This window comes from Brienomyrus brachyistius, chromosome 3 (genome assembly GCF_023856365.1).
Source record: "Brienomyrus brachyistius isolate T26 chromosome 3, BBRACH_0.4, whole genome shotgun sequence".
Taxonomy (NCBI): domain Eukaryota; kingdom Metazoa; phylum Chordata; class Actinopteri; order Osteoglossiformes; family Mormyridae; genus Brienomyrus; species Brienomyrus brachyistius.
This window is the reverse complement of record NC_064535.1, coordinates 25174182-25192764: the sequence shown is the minus strand read 5'-3', so window position 1 is coordinate 25192764 and position 18583 is coordinate 25174182. Positions and strand designations below refer to the sequence as shown.

The 18583-nt window shown below is 48.1% G+C and overlaps 1 protein-coding gene across 4 annotated transcripts in view; it reads left to right on the top strand.

Moving 5' to 3' along the window:
- ano2b (anoctamin 2b) overlaps positions 1-18583 on the top strand; it is a 39079-nt gene that overhangs the window by 3858 nt on the left and 16638 nt on the right. For 3 of the 4 annotated variants that reach the window (XM_049008035.1, XM_049008039.1, XM_049008034.1), the window contains 16 exons: positions 1743-1841; positions 2030-2184; positions 2406-2460; positions 2836-2887; positions 4076-4131; positions 4940-4984; positions 5322-5386; positions 5479-5613; positions 6179-6339; positions 7713-7795; positions 8338-8424; positions 10398-10484; positions 16353-16427; positions 16669-16870; positions 17707-17818; positions 18343-18400. In XM_049008035.1, coding sequence (XP_048863992.1) covers positions 1743-1841; positions 2030-2184; positions 2406-2460; positions 2836-2887; positions 4076-4131; positions 4940-4984; positions 5322-5386; positions 5479-5613; positions 6179-6339; positions 7713-7795; positions 8338-8424; positions 10398-10484; positions 16353-16427; positions 16669-16870; positions 17707-17818; positions 18343-18400 — 1527 coding nt within the window. The remainder of the gene's footprint in view (positions 1-1742; positions 1842-2029; positions 2185-2405; positions 2461-2835; positions 2888-4075; positions 4132-4939; positions 4985-5321; positions 5387-5478; positions 5614-6178; positions 6340-7712; positions 7796-8337; positions 8425-10397; positions 10485-16352; positions 16428-16668; positions 16871-17706; positions 17819-18342; positions 18401-18583) is intronic. The other variant, XM_049008036.1, reaches the window with a different exon arrangement.

Sequence of the window (18583 nt, the reverse complement as noted above, 5' to 3'; positions counted from 1 at the left end):
AAGTGGGTCACGGGATAATTTTCATTGCGATGCGTAGCGTGTGGTTAAAGCAAAAAAAAAAAAAAAAAAGTTTTTTTGTTATGTTAGACTTTTTACAATTTTTTTATTAATTATTGTAATTTTGACAGTTGCTATCTTAAATAGTGCGTGATGGCAACTGTCACTGAATTATGTTCAGTAGTTTATTACGGCATAATTTTTCTGTAAAATGAGTTTGGTTCAAAATTTTTAAAAATGGGGTCATGACCAAGTGAAAATGAGGCTCCACAGGCTAAACCAGCTGAGACCTGCTGTTATAGACCATTAAACCCCCCGCCGCCCCCCCAAGCTGTAAGCTTCTTCAGTTCGCGGGCATCCTTCGAGTGGTCTCTGCACAAGTACATGTAGATCCCTGGATTCCCCGGTGGTCCAGGGCTCAGGAGTGTCACCGGGAGGCCGGTGTCCGGTGACATGGAAGCGCGGTGCGCTCAATTATTCACCAGCACGTGAAGTTTGATTGAAGAGGACTGCGGCGTGTGCGTGGACTGCGAGCAGCATACGTGTCCCTCTCATCTACCTCCGTCCGTCACTTGAGCCGCGGCGGGCGATCGCTCTGTGCTTGTTTAACGCACCGTGGGTTGAAGTTCATGGCCGATTGAACTACGGGGTCAACCCAGGAGGCGGGGATCAATTTAAAGATCTGCATTAATGGGTGCATCGATGAGAATCGATGAATGGGAGAATCGATGAATGGATTGACGTTAATGAAACAACTGGGGTCTGGGTACAGAAAGGGGTTCCTGTGTAGAGCACCAACACACACTCTCTGAAAAAGGGTGAAAATTTGTAACTTTGCTTGTTACTGGGGCTGCACCCTCAAGGGTCTGAAAATTGTACCCTTAGCTGTAGGCATTTGTACCTTTTAAAGTACAGATGTGGACTCTGAGGAACGTCCCAAAGGTACAAGCAGCATTAATCTACCATCAGTGGTACAGAAATGTTCCTCACAGTTCATTTCTGTACCTTAATAGGTACAAGTGCCAATAGCTAAGAGTACAATTGGCAAACCCTTGAGGGTACAACTTTCACTCTTTTTTTTGAAAGTGCATGGATGTGGATTGGATGCCTTTGTGTGGATGAGGCATGTAGTAGATATGTTTATGTCCAGCATGTCAGCATTACAAGAATAATATCAAAAACAATGCTGTGGGTGTTTTGATAAAAATATAAAGTGTTATGACTGTGTTATGTTTAGGCCAATAAATGGGCATGTTCTCCAGATCGCAGGTTTGGAAGGGGTCAAAACAAATATTTGCTCTGCTAAAGACAAGACTTTGCATCATGGTGATTAAGCACCACAGACCCCTCTCTTTCCTCCACTTCCTTGCAGTTAATTATCTAAAATGTCAGGAGCAGGATTCATCACAGCAGGTGATGTCACTTCCTCTTTTGGGTCTTTGGGGGAGCCTGAAAGGTCACCTCTGCTCAGTTTCCCCATCTCCATCTCCACCTCAGGCAGGTCTAGCATCGATCTAATTGGCTACCCCTGCTGATATCAAAATGCTAATTGGAATATTTTATCCTAATTAACCTTCCAGAAGCCACTTTTTGCTGTCCTTCGTATTGGACTGGAAAGAAACGTAATGGTTTGATTTGCCCAATGCATAAACGCACCACTTGCTGTCAAAATGCTTGAGTGCCTGCAGGAAGGGTGCGTCTTTTGCAATTTGGGGTCTTTGACTTGCTCCTCCACTTATTCGCAGCACAAGGTCCAAGGAGTTGGGTTCATTCGACTCCACGCCCCCTGGCAGGTGCTGAGCCGGGAGGCTGAGTTTCTGAAGATAAAGCTGCCCACAAAGAAGGTGAGAGCTCTTCCACATTGACCATGAACTTCTGATGCATCATGACAACGAACGTGTACTGCCTGCTCCGTACAACACCCGTCCTTTGAGGATGTCAACGGGGAAAGTTACTGATATATGGTTATTGTGCAACTAATCCTTTTTCAACTTTTATACTAAAACCAATGCATTTTCTTGGGCTGCTTTAGAGCTACGAGCTAAAGGAAGGCAGTGGGATTTCTGGGAAAATGGATGCATTTTGGCGCAAACTCAACCAGCCATTCCAGCCCAAAGTGCCCCATGGAATGGACCAGAGTCGCACCAAGTTCCTCTCACACTCTTTCTCCCGGGACAAGCTACACCTGTGAGTATCTCCAACGTGGCTCGGTCAGTGTGGCAAGGCCAGAGGCAGGCCAGTCCTTCTCGCTTGGGGCGGATTCATTCATGTCCATGTGTGTCCTATGACTTGGGTTAGAATGCCATTGTTCCTTGTAAATAGCTCGCTTCAAATGGTCTGGGGCTCATGGTGACATATTGATTGTGACATCATTTAAAATGGCCATTTTTCCTTTTCGCTTTGGGTAGGTACAACATCAAGCAGAAGGACACGTTTTTTGACAATACGACACGCAGCCGAATAGTAAGTTCCTGCGTAGTCATGTCGTCTCATTCACATCATAATGTTCTGTGTGTAATTATGGAATATATTGGTTACTGGTGGTACTGTCTGCCTCGGTTTTATGTCACTTCAGACAAAAGCGTTTGCTAAATATGGAAATGTGGATGGTAGTGATATGTCTGTTTTATTCTGTGAACTGGAGATGGCCCTTTGTAACAGAATCTGCAACCTCACATGGCTGCACAGTGCCGGATACTTGTTCTCGTGTTAGCTTGCTGTGTTTCAGACGGGGGAGTGTGGTAATGTGTGTCGCCAGACATCTCTCGCGGGGGGGGGGGGGGGGGGGGGGGGGTCTTTGCCCACTTTTAAGGAAGTGCTCTCATGTGCCATTCCCAGGTTTACGAGATTCTGAGGCGTACTTCCTGTGTGCGGGCCTGCCAGTCTGTGGGTAAGCACTGAGCTGTTGCCTGAACTCGTCCTTCTCCAAGGGACTCCCTGGAATCCCGGGTGGGGGGCGGGGGCAGGAAAGTGGGGGGGGGGGGACAGCCTCCACCATATGGCACCTTGGACGGCACTGTGAAGTGGGAGATTCGCCAGCAGGGTAGCAGTGTGGGAGGAAGCCTTTGCTGAATGTGGGCTTGATGTGCGTATCCACCCCCCCGCCCGGCTACCCCACACATTCCCACATGCGGCAGGGTTTAACACCCAGTCAGCCCTGAAGGACGTGTCCCCCTCCGTACCTTATGTCTGCGCGTGCCGGCTCCATATGGCAACGGAGCGGCCCTGCCGCGTGTCAGCGGCGAGCAAGCACCCCCCCCCCCCACCAGGGGCACGGACGGGTGTCGCTGAGCTCAGCGCCTGTGTGGAAAAGCCGGCTCAGCTCAAGGACGGGACTATGCAGCATGTGGGATTCGGGACGGGAAATACCCTGCCTATATACGTAGTATTTCCTGCTTTCAGAGGGAAGGATGAACCACGTGTCCAAAACAGGGGTGTTTCTTCTGGGAATGAAAGACCAAACAAAACATCTCAGGGCAGAGGTGACAGTCAAGCACCTCTCTCAGGCCTGGATTTAATCGGGGGGTGTACTCTATAAATACCCAGCAAAAATCAACATGATGTGGGATAAAATTAACCTGAATTTGCCCCTGACTCAGTCTTTTGGGATGAACTAGCCCTCTCCTACACGCACACCCAGACACCTAGCCTTTTATTAGAATGAGATACATGCTAATGATATTACAGTACAAGCACAATGGCTAAGCTACATGCTAACCGTGTTTGGTGCAGTCCTGCTTCCAGTGTGAGTAAAGTGGGTCACTCAGTTCCAGGGTTGGGCTCGAGCTGGGGGCCCCCTAAGGGAGCTCAGTCCCTGTCGCTCTGCTTATGAATTATCTTCATTATCGTGGGTTAATCGCTAACGTGTTAATGTCATCCCTAAGAGCACTGGTTCCGTTTCTCTGACTGACACTGTCAATTCTGTACACATGACCCAACCAGGATCTCTCCTCTGCTCTGCAGCGACTAGGTGAAATTGTTTTTTTTTTTTTTTTTTTTTTTTTTTGGGGGGGGTGGGGGGGTGGTGGTGTATGTATGGCATGTGGTACAGGAATTTACCTTTTTCTTTCTCTTCCAGGGGTATCCACGCTAATAGCTAAAGGTGTCTATGATTCAGCTTTCCCCTTGCATGATGTGAGTTAACTTTTTTTGTTTTTAGACTAGAGTTAACTTTTTTTGTTTTTAGACTAGAGTTAACTCTTTTTTTTGTCATTGTGCCGAGTATAGATATATATAAATGTATAAACTAAATTATTGGGTTGGCGCCCCGCCCTGGATTATTCCTTGCCTTGTACCCATGGATTCTGGGATGGGATCTGGACCCCCATGCCCCAGCACAGGACGAGGGGGTCTTGAAGTTGAATGGATTAACAATAAATTATAAATACAGGAATACAAATTACGGGTGCTTGCAGATTTCTACATGAGAGTCTGGGATGTAAGGTGCAGAGTGGAATTGCAGAATGAGTGATTGTGATGAGCATGACACTTGGAAGAAACCACAGCCAAATTGGATCGTGCTGACCAGTCCACAGTGAATAGATGGACAGGACTACAAAGAGCTATTCAACATTATTTTTGAGCTAACTATACTTCTGATTGCTATGCGCTTTAAATGTACGTACGGGGGGCATCCCAGTGCGTTCTGTCACACCTCCAGCATGACCTGCCTTGTTCTTTCTTTCCTTTGTCTTGTGTGTTTTTGTTTTTTTATAATATCCAGCTGGTCTGTTGTACTTTGCATTGATCTTCTTCTCTAAAAACAATAAATAGTCACGAACAAAGAAACACAAACAGTGATATATGCAATATGCAAATGAGCAGTCAGCGTGGACAAAGCAATGTTCCGTGGGGATTCGGGATTCACAATCACTGTATGTTCTGTACCTGTAACCGTGAAACGGGCCGTGCTTCTCTTCACCCGCTTGTCTCCGCGTCGCAGGGTGACTTTAAGGACACCGGAGAGGAGCACAAAAATGACAGACAGGTCAGTGGAACTACATGAGGTCATGCTATCAAACCTACTAATCTAATAGTCTGTCTGTTACTTCTAAGCATAGTATTTCACAGATATTTCCTTGTTTTCCTTTAAGAAGCTTGAGTACTGCTTTGTAATATACTCAGCGTTGGGCATTTCAGGTCCAGAAAGTACAAATCCAGACCAAAATTTTGTTTCTACCAACAGGTTGAGTCGTCTGTGACTGTGACTGTTCGTACTCAACTGGTTGGTTCTTTCTGGACCTGAAATGCCCAACACTGACTATGCCGGGTGTATTGATGAATAATGATAATACTTCTAAATGGTCATTCTCCTGTCTTCCCAGCTCTTGCATGATGAATGGGCAAGATATGGAGCATTTTACAAGTACCAGCCTGTAGATCTTATCAGGTATTGTAGCACTGAGCATCGACTCCCCTCTGCAGCGTGCGGCTTGGGGACTAGACGCTGTTTGACTGTCCTGGCTGCCCTCTGCCTTTCAGGAAGTACTTTGGGGAGAAGATCGGCCTGTACTTTGCCTGGCTTGGGGTCTACACCCAGCTGCTCATCCCTGCCTCACTGGTTGGTGTCATCGTCTTCTTCTACGGCTGTGCCACCGTGGACACCGACGTGCCCAGGTACCCGCTGGTCTTGCCGGGCGCGTGTGTGTGTGAGAGTGTCTCTGATTGGTCCCGTCATTATGTGTTCCTGGAGCTCAACAAATAGAGCCACTAATAACTGAAAGGTTGTGAGTTCAAATCCCGGGGAGCACACATAAATAGGAAACCTTACATCTATTGGATGGAGTTTTGACTAAAAGGATTAGATGATAGATGAGTAAAACATGTAGATCATTACCTGAGTTGTAATGTGGTTAAGGTGTGTACGTGTGTGTGTGTGTATGTGCGTGTACCAATGTATTTCTTTTAAATAGATAAAAATAGACTATAATATGTAAGTAATCATAAGTAATAATCGACCTATAATTGTAAACACTAGCTGTATGTGGCTGTATTACACTGAGACTGAGAATGACTGACAGATGCCAACACAATGCGGTAGACAAGCCCCCTTCCCCTGAACACTGACATTTAACTCCTGCTGTAGTTCCCTGTTCAAAACAATCAGGCCTGTGTTTACGGGCGGCACTGTGTAGGCCGACCCAGTCATGTGACCCTGTCTCCCCCCCCCGCCCCGGCCCAGCCTGGAGATGTGTGACGAGAGGCAGAACTTCACCATGTGCCCGCTGTGCGACATCACGTGCGATTACTGGAACCTGAGCAGCGCATGCAGCACGGCTCGGGCCAGCCACCTTTTCGACAACCCCGCCACTGTGTTCTTCGCCATCTTCATGTCCCTGTGGGGTAGGAACAGGGCCCCCGGGGGGCCACTCACACCGCCGAATTCATGTGTGGAGATTCTGCGTGTGTGTGGGTGGCAGTGCTTGTGAGTTTATGGCTGATTGCCCATTGGTTCATCCTGGACCATGTGACCTATTTCATTGCGACTGGGAGATTAGTCACATTGTCTGTATGTAAGGTCACTGTGGTTGTGATGTGGGTGCCACGGTGAAGCAGTGGTTAGCGCTGTTGCCTCACAGTTCTGGGACAAGGCTTTGAGTCTCCACCATGGCTCCATGTCTGTGTAGTTTGTAAATTCTCCCAGTTTCCTCTGGGTGCTGTGGCTTCCCCTCACGGTCCAAAAACATTTAATTAAGGTTACCAAGTTGCCCGTAGGTGTGCCTATGTGAGTGGATGGTGTGTGACTGTGTACCGCGATGGGTTGCCGCCCCCTCCTGGGTTGTTCCCTGCCTTGTACCTGTAGGCTCAGGACCTCCTGCGACTCTGAATAGCATGAGCGGTGACAGGAAATGGATGGATGTGGTTGTGATCTTGGTTGATGCCCAACATGAGCTCTTGTCCCAGTGTCCCTCCCCCCTACCCTGTATTTGTTAATGTCTCCCCATCCCATATCTCTCCTGTCGCAATGTTCCTCATACTGTGGCACTGGCTGGTCAGCCGGCCAGTGAAGCCTTTACAGGGGGGGGAAAAGGCAAGTGGCACGATTTCAGTTTGGATCGGCGGGTGTGAGTTACCCAGCTGGCCCCGCTGCCCGCTTCTGGTGTATTTAACATAGACAGACGACAGACGGATCTCCGCCACGCTTGTGCCAGCCGCCCGGTCCGGCGGTGGGTCTGCGCTCCAGCCGGGAGCCCAGCCTGCCCGCCTGGCCGCGGCTCTCTGCCCCGGACGGCCGAGTGTCACATTCCTGTAGCCCCGTGCGCTAGTGGCTCTCCTGGGTGCCTCACGCCACTGTGGCTTGCAGGCTGGTCCCCGTGCCACGCTGCCATGCATTATTACCCGACACGCTCATCCGCAAGCAAAGGGGCCGATGAGATATTCATGATTCGCGACACTCTATCAAATTACGTGCGCTGATCGCCCGGGCGACGGGCCAGTTGTTAAGCGAAGGGCCAGAGACCCTGTAGGCTGCTGTATCTGCTCGCCATACCCCGTGACGTCGGTGTACGAAAACTAGTGACGGTGACTCGTATTCCGTGGTTATTTCCCTTTAATAGCTATTTGGCAGAGCGGTCCGTTTGTCTGGCGCGTTGTATTTGATGTGAGCCGTGTATGTGGACGATGGATATGTTTGGGAACCTGCGACCTACAGTAGCTGTTGCTGTGTGTTGACGAGATTTGAGAAACGCTGTCCTCCGTGGGTGTGTTTGCCACAGCCGCCATGTTCATGGAGCACTGGAAGAGGAAGCAGATGAGTCTCACCTACAGCTGGGACCTGGATGGACTGGAGGAGGAAGAGGTGAGTGTTGGTGCCCATCACGGCATGTCCTCTCACTATCTAGGGGTCTGGGAGGACCATTCCAATGAATGAGCAGCAAAAATATGAAAGTAGATCTTTCATAACATGTTAACCACTAAGGCTTCCGGTGATTTGACTGTGGCTCTGGTCTCATGATCATTCTATCAAGTTGGTTGAAAACGATTACAGTTTTTCTCAGTTGCTCTTCTCAGATAAAAACATTATTTACCAGGCCAAATAAAAGTGATTTCCTTCCAATGTCCTCTGCCAGATTTTTATTATTTTAATTTTTTTTCCTTACCTGCTTCCTCCTCAAGGAACACATGAAGGTTTGCAGTTTCTATTGTCAGACTCTAGCTTGCCCAGTAGTTTGGTTACCTCTCTTCCGGGTGTTGGTGGTGGTGGACCTCTTCTTCATGGTCTGATTGCGCTTGACCTCAGCTCACCTCGATTGAAGTCTGCGTGTAACTAGCCGGGATGCTGCGGCTGCAGAATGTAGTCGTTACTCTACTGTGACCCGTCGACTCGTCCTATCCAAACAGGAGCATCCGCGACCAAAATATGAAGCCGCTCTCCTGAAGAAGAGGCTGAAGAAGAAGAAGAAGACTAAAAAAAAGAAAAAAAACAAGGTAGGGAAGCTCAGAAATACCCTCGTTTGAAGAGGCAGGAACTAGTTAATAAGGGCGATTTGGAGAGTGCTGGGCAACACCTATGGTTCCAGCTGAAGGTGATTTGTGACAGTGTGTTGTTTGCGTGAAGCTACCTCAATACATACAGTACTTATGACTGTAGGTCTTCATATTGTTGCTGTTTATATGCTTGGACTGATGCTGTTGTTGCTTTAGGGGCAGGAATTAGCTGCCACTGAGCTGGCCCTTCCCATCATGCACTGCTTTGGCTCCAGGGCTGCTGGTCTCATGTTCCTAGGGACAGATTGTTTTCTCTGTTTTGGCTTATAGAAAGATGTTGAATTTTGAATCCGTATGTATGCCCTGGAGAAGGGGATGCACTGGCTGTAGTGCATCCAGAGTTGCTAGAGGCTGAGTGTATGTGAAAAACTGAGAGACCACTCTATATTAATCCTGGTTTAATCCTGGTTCTGTAGGCAGAAGGTTATTCTGAGCAGCAGGTTGCTTATAAGACAGCAGTACACAAGACCAAGGTGAAGTGGGAGACACTGGCAATGACCAAAATCCAGCCAGGCAGAGGGCAGAAGCAACTTTCTAATGGCAGAGATGACCATCAACTTACCCGACACTGACTCATAAATCGGGGGATGACCTCAAGTGACCTTCAAAAAAAATGGGAAACATTAAGTGGCGTGAAGTGCTCTTAATCTACAATTAATAACAAAGAGCCAGGCTGCAGTTTGCCAAATAAAATATATATTCACAGACGCACACCCATAAATTCAGAAATGAGTGAAGTACAAAATTGCGCTGTGGTCTCTTAATTTTTTCCAGAGTTGTATGTATATGAAGAATGGTCTTCATTTTCCTCATTTCTGAAGATAAAGATACTATCTCTTAAGGTTAATTAATAGGTAATTAAGAGGTCTTAAGAGTGCTGTAGCAGCTGCCCCTATTCAGAGTCTGTTCTCTAACCTTTGGTTTCTTAACAATATCCATGTATTTTTTTGGTGAGTATTGATTTTGTCAGCTTTTGGGTGGCAAGGAGGTGGGAGTCAGAGAGAGCTCATTTTTTACCACCCCCCCCCCCCCTTCCTATTTGTGTCAATATTGGTGCATTTATTGTTTGTACAGTGGTGGCAAAAGACCATAGCTTGGTTGCCCTGGTAATTCTCCACAGCGGTCATGCAGTAATCCGGAACAATTACAGTATAAGCTGAGTTTGTCATAATAATGTTATAGTAAAGCTACAAAGCTGCACAAGAGCTTCTAATCCAACATCTACACTTGGACTTTTGGATTTTAAAGACGTTCTTGCACGACTGATCGCAAAACAAAGGGCTGGTCCACTTCCCCATTTTTCCTTAGCTGCTTGTTCAGTGCAGGGTTACAGGAAGCTGGCAGCCTAACCCAGAAAACAGAGAATGGTGTCTAAGTAAATGGGACATGTAGGTTGTTTGAAGGGTTGTGGTCAACACCTCTAAGGGAAACTGAGACGATCTGGCCAATGAACTGGAATTTTAGCTAATCGTAGCTAATAGCTATTAGATCTATGATGTGATACATGCAGTGCAGTTTCCTGTCTTCTTTAGTCAAATTCTTCAAGATTGGCTGTTTTATTCCGAGCAGTTTTAGTCAAAGTAATATCAGGATGAGGTTCATTGACCATGTTCACATTTAGAAAGGATCGGTGGTCGTAGCAACCGGAGAACAGTACAACGTAAAACGTCTCGTAGACAACAGTCGACTACCAAACAGCATCAAATAGTAAGCGCTGGTATACTCTACTTTGCATTTGTGCAGTTGAGACTCAAATCAAATCAACATCCTCCAGTGATCCGTTTGTTGGATTCTGGTGCCCTCAGTGTTTCACCTGGATCCTAGTTATTTTTTTTTAGTGGCAGAGCTCTTGTCCCTCTGTGCCCATAGAGACTCTGTAAAGTATGTGACCCAGACTATTCTGTGTGTTTCAGCCCAACAAAGGTGCAGAGGAGGCAGTGGACACAAGCAAAGAAAAATGGCGACAGAGGTTACTGTCTGCCCTGGGCAGAGAGGTGCCGGTAATTCAGATCGCTTGCCGTACTTTCATGCTTCCGCATGCCTTGAGCATAGTTTTCTGTACTTTTGCTAGACGTCTGCTGATATTTTTGCTCGCAAGGTCACTCTTTCTCTCTTATGGTTCTGCATGCTCCTAGAGCTTATAGGTTGCAGTGCTCTCATTGGCTGGAGAAGCTGTCACTCATCAGTCACTCTAATCCCTGATTGAGTGAAGGTGCTGTCCTTCACCACTACAACCATAATCGATGTGCTTTGGGAGCGTCCAGAGCCTGGTGGCATGCATGTGCGCCCAGGCACTCTGGATGGTGTGTTTGTGTGAGCTGGCCAATGGCATTAATGGCTTTTTCAATCTGTGAGTTAAGAGGTAAAATGAATCCGAGCTCCAAAAAGGTGCAGTTATTGTTTGCTGGACTTGGAGTTGTGTTTTTCATAGACCTGTGATGTAGCATCACGAGAACGTGCTGAGGGCTGAAGAAACTTTGAGTGGCTTCCATTGCAGTTTAGGGTTTAAGGTGCATGGCTGGGACCAAGGGGAAAAGTGAGGCAGGGCCCTTTAACATGTTAATCTTCTTACATGAGGAAAGCTAGACGGTGCACAAGGAGGATAATTCCATTAGATGGATACCGTCTTTTCAGCTCTTCATTGGCTACCAGAGGTTGAGACTCCTTGTTTTCACTGTGGGTGTAGCAGCTGCTCCCTTAGCAGCTCTGCGAGGTCTTTCGTAGCTGAACACGGGTCTGATGGAGAGGCCTGGGGCAGGGAGAGACGTCTAGGGGAGAGTGATCTTCTGCTATGACTCTTCAATTATGCAGCAGCATCAGTCCTGTTCATATTACTTTAATGACGCCCAAGCCGTCACTTAAAAGAAAGTCATCCAAGAGCTGTCGCGCTGGTCGTTTTTCATTCTGCTGACATTGTGCTCAGGGTGGGGAGTTCTTCATGGTGTGCAAAATAAAACTGTTGCACATTTCTTATCAGGCGTGAAATCGGGGCCCGCTGCAGATCTTTATAATGGGCTGGACTGGCTCTCGGCAAGGTGCTGTGCACTCTCATAGAGGCTTATAGTTCCTGAATCTCCCACACTGCTGCTAATCGGGGATTATGACTGGGCCTGGACGCCAGCCGAGAGTTTGTCTCGTGTCCTTGACGTCGTCGAGTATTTTTCTTTCTGGGAAATCTACCCATCAGCATGTTTTGTACCCTCCATGTCTGTCCCACAAAGCCGTGTACGGTCACTGCCCAAGTAAGGGTCGTGCACGCTGCCCTGACTCGTTTACCAGAGGGATTTCACATTTACACTTAATACATTATCAGACGCTTCTGTGCAAAGTAACGAGGCGAATGTCAAGCCTGAGCTGCCTATGAATGCCAAGGTACAAGTGTAAGCAGGATTGGAACCAGAGCTACACCGTAACTTCTAACAAAGCAAGAACCTAATAAGACTGAAACCATTTAATTTAAATTATTATTATTATTATTATTATTGTTTTTGTTGCTGCTGGATTTTATAGTGAGGTGGTGTTATTATGTTTTATGTCATCCTCTGGTGTACGAAAGCACTGGTGAGACTTCCAGTGTGACTGTAGGAGGAGCTGTCACTGCAGGATTGACTGGGTGGGTCACATGAGATGGGCTGTGATGATCGGAGAGCTTCCTGGAGTGGGAGGGGCAAAAGTGCCAGATTGACCTTGGCTCCTGCAGGGTCTCCATGGAGACGCGGAACATTCAGCCCCTTCTCTCCTAAGCAGTTGATGAGCTGTCGTTGTACAGTGTCAGGACCGCACTCTGGTCCGGTAGTATAATTAGCTCTGGCCAGCTATGTAATGTGCAAATCCAAAATCAATCACTAAATGTAAGTAGGAAAGTTCCTCTTCAGTGGTGATAAAGCATGACCCCATAGCTGCTGGATAACAAGTTCATCTTCACTGAAAGCTCAGCTCTGTAGTTGAGCAGATATTCTTTCAGCATCAAGTAAACTTTTAGAAGTTTCATCCTTTCTTAATTATTCCCCGAAATGTAGCGGGCATTGCCAGAGGGGTGGAGGGCATGCTGGCTGACTGGGGTGAGACGGCATCGCGACACCTCACCTTCTGGACCCTCTCACCTCTCTGTTCGGTATCTATATTCATGTGTGACACACGTCCGCGTCCTGCGCTTCTCACCTTCCGCAGCTGTCATGTAGGGAATCCACAGTTTGACCTCCCGAAAATTTTTTAATAATGACAAAAGATAAAGGGAGCTGGGGAAGCCGTATTCTGGTGCCGTTCCCTGGTAAATTCTGCACCGGGTAATTATGGCCGGCCCTAATTGTAGTGCGGGGTATTTTAAACTCCCACGTGCGGCCGATGAGTCAGCGGTGATTGATGGCATGGCCTAACCGTTAAATGCAGCATCAAAGACAGTGATAATGGCTGCGGTGAATTAAGGATTCCATTTTTGTTTTTTTTTTGCCTGTCCACTGCAACAATGCTAATGCTAGGTTGTTTGATTGCAGGCCGTGGTTTGATCTGGGCAATAGGGCCACATCTGTGGGGGGGCTGCTGGCTCGGTCCATGTGGCATCGGCCGCACGCCACAGCAGGGCGCGGTGGCTGTTTACAGGAAGGGTGGCTGAGGGGCCGGATGTGGGGGGGGGGCACGCCTATTCTGGCAAGGTGGCATGACGGGGTGTCACATGACACTGAGAGGGGCGGACGTGTGTGCCGCGAGAGTGAAAGCAATTAGAAAGCGTGTCAGCGGAGTCTCGCAGCAGCTTATCTGGGGCCTGCCTGAGTAGACCGGCAGACAGCCCGAGGTCGACCGTCTCCTGTACTCCCCCAACGGAAAATAAAACGGGTTTGGTATCGGAGAGCAGCACCCCGATCCGTAGAATGTCCTCCACTTCATCCGCGTCCTACTTTGCAATGATGTAGAAAAATAATGGGGCGATAGATTTCGTGGAGCAGCTGCTCGGGGGGTGGGGGGCTTGGCTTAGGGTAGATTTTGGATGTTGCTTGATTAGTGGTTAGCAGTAAGGCGCACACAGGACCTTTACAGGGGGGCACTCTCAATTGTTCGGGCAAAGGGGGCAGATTCTCAGGCACCCTCAGCTCCCCCCCCCGTCCGCCCTGCTCAATGTAACTCTCAGCCTGCCTTAGTGTCCAGTATATCTAAGACATTTTGAGGACCTGCTGAAAATGTATCCCAGGGATCCCCCCCACCAGTCAACCACAGCCCCCAGTTCGAGTACTTATCCCTCAAAGTCTGTGCACCTCCTACACTGACTAATGGAGTTGGCAGTATTTCAAGAAACGTGCACCTATTTTTTAAATTATGTGCTCATGCCTGTGGTGGGGGGGGGGGGTCTGGAAAACACTCATACCTGTAGCCTTCAGGCGCTCCTTTTCTCTAACACAGGAGCATCAGTTATCCTCACCTGTCATCTCCCAGCTTTTCTCTGACCCCATTCACCACACTAACAGGAATGGAGAATTTTACCAGATCATTAAACACTTTAGAAGGTAGAATGTATACAGTAAAATAAAATGACTGGTGTCCTAATGTGAAATGTATATAGTGAAAAGTGTTATAAGAGAGGCGCTGAGGGTGTCTCCCAGCCATTTGATTACAGCACACTGGCAACTTGAGCGGGGGTGGCAGTAATCCCAGCTACAACCCCTCCCCGGGCTGGAGGCCCTCCCCAGATTGCAGGGCAACATATGGCCCACAGGAAATCCCCACCCTGGTTAGCCTGACACTAATTTCCCAAAGGGCTTTGCAGGCCTGCCTGCCTGCTGGGGGGGGGGAGAGTTACTTATGCACAGAAGGGTTGACTGCACTGCTGGAAAAAAGCCACGAGAGTTAGCTAAGGACAGCATCAGCGCAACGGTGGACATTATACTACAGAAAGAAGTTCTCATTAAATGCTTCTTCGGACCCAACGCATTTAGCTCCAAAAAGCAGGAACAGAGAGACTACTAAATTATAGCAGGTAATGAATTCAAGCCATTTTTTGGCATAGCTTGAATTAATTATCTTCTCTGAAATAGAAAGCTCTTATGGATTTTTTTTAGCTCCTAATTCTTGCTCCTGGCCGGTGGGATCTGGAGATGGGGGACATGCTGTGTCCTGCAGGCAGACAGTGAGCTTGGCGATAATTAACCTCCCCTTCATGAAGGCGTCTGCAGTGTGCCCCATTTATTTTTTGTGTCACATGTCTCCTTTTATTTTTCTCTTTCCCCCATAAAGTCGACGGTAAACAATCCAATAAAACGAGCAGATTTGAGTCACTGGGACACCGCTTACAGTGTTCAGTGTTCACTGGCAGGTGTGAGGTCCCTGGAGTTTTCCACCTGTTAAAAAGATACTTTGTGAACTCCACCCTCCAAGCTGACGGAGGTACAGTATGTGTTATGCCAACTGTCCCGTGGCCCTTTCTCAGCCCACCACGGCCTGCAGTGACCTGCGGATCACCCCGGTCTAATCAGCTGCAACCCTTGTGTAATTTTGAATCTTATTTGTACCCATATTCCCTGGGCATAGGCCCCAAAGTGACGTCAGGTTCTCATAAATGTTGTTCCGTCTTGTTATCCTTTGCCTTGTAAAGGCCTACAGTAAAGGTGATTGGCTTTTTAGCTGCTCGTTTAGGACTCTTTATAATTTTGTCGAGAGCAATTAGTACTTTTATTCCTCTAAATGCTTCCAAAAACTGAGAAGTGGATTTTCAGAAACTCTCCCATCGTGCTTTGGGTGGTGACTCTGGTCTGCTCCAATCGGCAGGAGGATCCTGGAGCATGTGACACATAAATTATACCATAGCGACTAATCATGTTATCTCTCATGCATCTCCTCAACAGGCCAGAAAACCACGTCCTACTAAAGGTAGCTCTTGTGATAAGTCTGTAACAGATAGTGATCTTATTTGAACCTAGTGTTGTAGACTGTTGCAGCCTTTCCTAATATGATTCATTATTCCTGAGCCAAATGGATATAAGTGCAGGGGGTGTGGATTGAGCAGTTCAAGCCCGTTGCAGCTCTGGTGATGTTAGACAGTGATGGAGAAAGAATGCAGACTGTTAAGCCCTGGAGACCAAAAACAGCCAGGGGATGCATGAGGGACAAGTTAGAGGCCATCAGTACAGACTCACAACCTGTGATTATATCCGGCTGAGATCAATATTTTCAGGAACTTCAGGAACTTAATTCCTGAAATACATTCATTCTTCCTGTTAGAGACGGCATGCCTGTTCGGTTTGTAATGTTATTACATTTGGGGTTTTATGATGAATTTTATCGCGCCTTTTATTTCCTTAAATTGAGTCTTATTCGGTTGTGTTTTTCCTTCCCCTGAATTATCATTTCTGCTTCATTCCCGCTGAGCTCCTTGGCTTCCGCCGCCGCTGTCGCCTGGATATTTGCAGGATGCGTCGTGTCGCGACTTCGCTCTAAGCGGTACTGTTTCCTCAGCCTCCCGAAATCTGCGGCTCCCCATCGCACTGCTAGGTGGCACTGTTGCCCTCCAGATCAGGCGGCATTTGAACAGAGGCTGCCCCGTATCGGAGCTCTGCGAAGCCGCCCTTCTCGCGACGCCTCTCGCGCCTCTGCTCACCTGCTGCACTGCTGGTGTCTCTCAGCCTAGAGCTGCAGTTAGACGTCCCGCTGAACGCCGTCAGTGCCAGGACCCCTGCTGTCATCCATCCCGAGCAGCCCGCGACAGTTTTATAGCATAGCCAATGCCTGCGATGCCCTAAATCTCACATTTGTTTACAAGTGAACTTTTGGGAAATAGCTGGTGTACATTTTGCCGAAACCATTTTTATAACATTCAGTCTTGCTTTTATACACTGCCATTGTTTTCTTGGTGAAATGCCTTTTAAATCTCTGAAACACAGCCAGGCTACGAGAAGCTGACCTGGAAAGACCGGATGCCGGGATACATCCTCAACTTCTCCTCCATTTTGTTCATGGTAGGTTGCAACCTGTCTGGTTCCATTACTCCTAATGCATCGTAATGCAGTGATGCAGTAATACATGCTGACTCATTGATACTGTACTCGGACTGCAGTTTATTGAGCTGAAATCCCCTGCGAGGTCGTGATGGGGCCTAAGCGCATTTATGGCACGTGTGCTTTTGTCAGTTGAAATGTTTAGAGGTTTTTTTTATTAAGGATCCACTTAAACAACTGACTTGAAACGTGCCCTGCCCAGTTTGGCCTGACGTTCGCCGTCGTCTTCGGCATGATCATCTACCGCATTACCACCTCCGCCCTGTTGGCCATGAGCCCCAACTCAGAGACCAAGTCCAACGTACGCGTCACGGTCACTGCCACGGCGGTCATCATCAACCTGGTGGTCATCCTCATCCTGGACGAGATCTACGGCGCAGTGGCCGTCTGGCTCACTGAGCTAGGCAAGTTGGGGGTCGGGGAGGAGGCGGAGGAGGAAGAGCTAGTGGGCGTTTGAGTGCCAAGATGGATGTCCGTGACCGCATAGTATCCCTCTGTCAAAACATAGCCGGCACAAATGCAAGGAGGGGGTGCTTGAAACTGCTTCCATCTGCGGCATCTGGAAATTTCCAGAACCAGGTTTTGCCAGGCCGTTCCGTGGGAATGGGCCCATGTGCACGGTATGGCAGCCATGTGTCACTGCCCCGAGAGCTATAGGTCGAGGATCCAGCGTAATCGCAGAATACGCACAGGGACGTAAAGCCCTGTTTGGCTGAAGTTAATTTGGGCTCTGGGCCGGATGATTCAGGGCAGGGGAGCAGGACGGGAATTAAACCCAGAGGATGGGGGGGGGGTGGGGGGGGTTCATCAACGATAGTAAGATGTAGAATAGATGGATGGGGGGGCGACAACTGGAAAAGGAGCAAGCAGGGAGCAAGAGAGATGTAATGTCTGTGAAAAGAGGGAGCAGGTCTAAGTGGAAGCAGGTAACAATGTGGTTGTGGGCATGGAATTGGAGATTAAGGTCCACATCCCAGACCCAGCCCTGCCATAGATCTCCGCAGTGGGAGTAAAACACACTGCGGTGTATGTGGCGCGCTGGTTTAAATAAAAACCCAACAAGAAAATGATTAACAGGTGGACTGAGTGAGTCATAAAAGATGCTGTCGAGTGCTGCCTGAAGGGGTTAAATGCAACGTTGAAAGGTACATATGGACAGAGGCTGCAAGATTAGTCATGTGACTATTTACAAATGCAGGGTTTGACTAGAATGTAAAGGCTACTTGCTGTTTCTCGGCAGAGATTCCAAAAACCGAAACTGAATTTGAAGAGCGGCTCATCCTAAAGGCCTTCCTTCTGAAGTTCATGAACGCGTACGCCCCCATCTTCTACGTTGCCTTTTTCAAGGGGAGGTAGGTGAACATCGGACGTCCCACGGTGAAAGATTCACTGATGTCAATACAGATGTGAAGTGGAATTTTGTGTGAAATGGAGAAGAGCCCAAATGAACACTCTAAAGTAACACTGTAAATGTTTTGAGAGGTTTGTGTTTGGGGAGAAAATGTTTGTGGACGATGGTGACAGGACTGTGTTAATGGGTACAGCAAGCATGGCAGATGCTGGAGGGTGGGGGGGGGGGGGGGAGTTGGGGCAGGTGAGCAAGGTGCCTGGCCTCTGCTCACCCTGTGAGATGAGGCTCAGCTTCTCTTCTCTCAGACATTCTGCTGGGTCTGGCCCCTGGGGGCCATTAAGGCCACCTGGGATCGCAGGAAGAACCACAAAAGGGAGAGCGCCCTCTAGCTGTGTAAACACGATTACAAGCAACCATTCCCCCCCCCCCCAAAAAAAAAAGAAAAGGTGGGGGACAACATGTAAACAAACAATGTATCACTTCAAGAGCAGCTGAGATTCAACTACTCAATGGTCCTTTTCGCAGATTCGCTGGTCAGCCTGGGGACTATGTGTATGTATTCAACGGCTTACGGATGGAGGAGGTGAGCCATCATCACCATCACCCCCCCCCCCCCACAAACCACAATGGTATACTGTTAGCACACTGCTAGTGGCTGCTGTTTGGCGAAATGGTCACTCAACACAGCCAAGAAACCACAGCACATAAAACTGTCACAGATTAACTGTCCTCTAGAAACATAAAAGGTGACGGATCTAGCGAACTT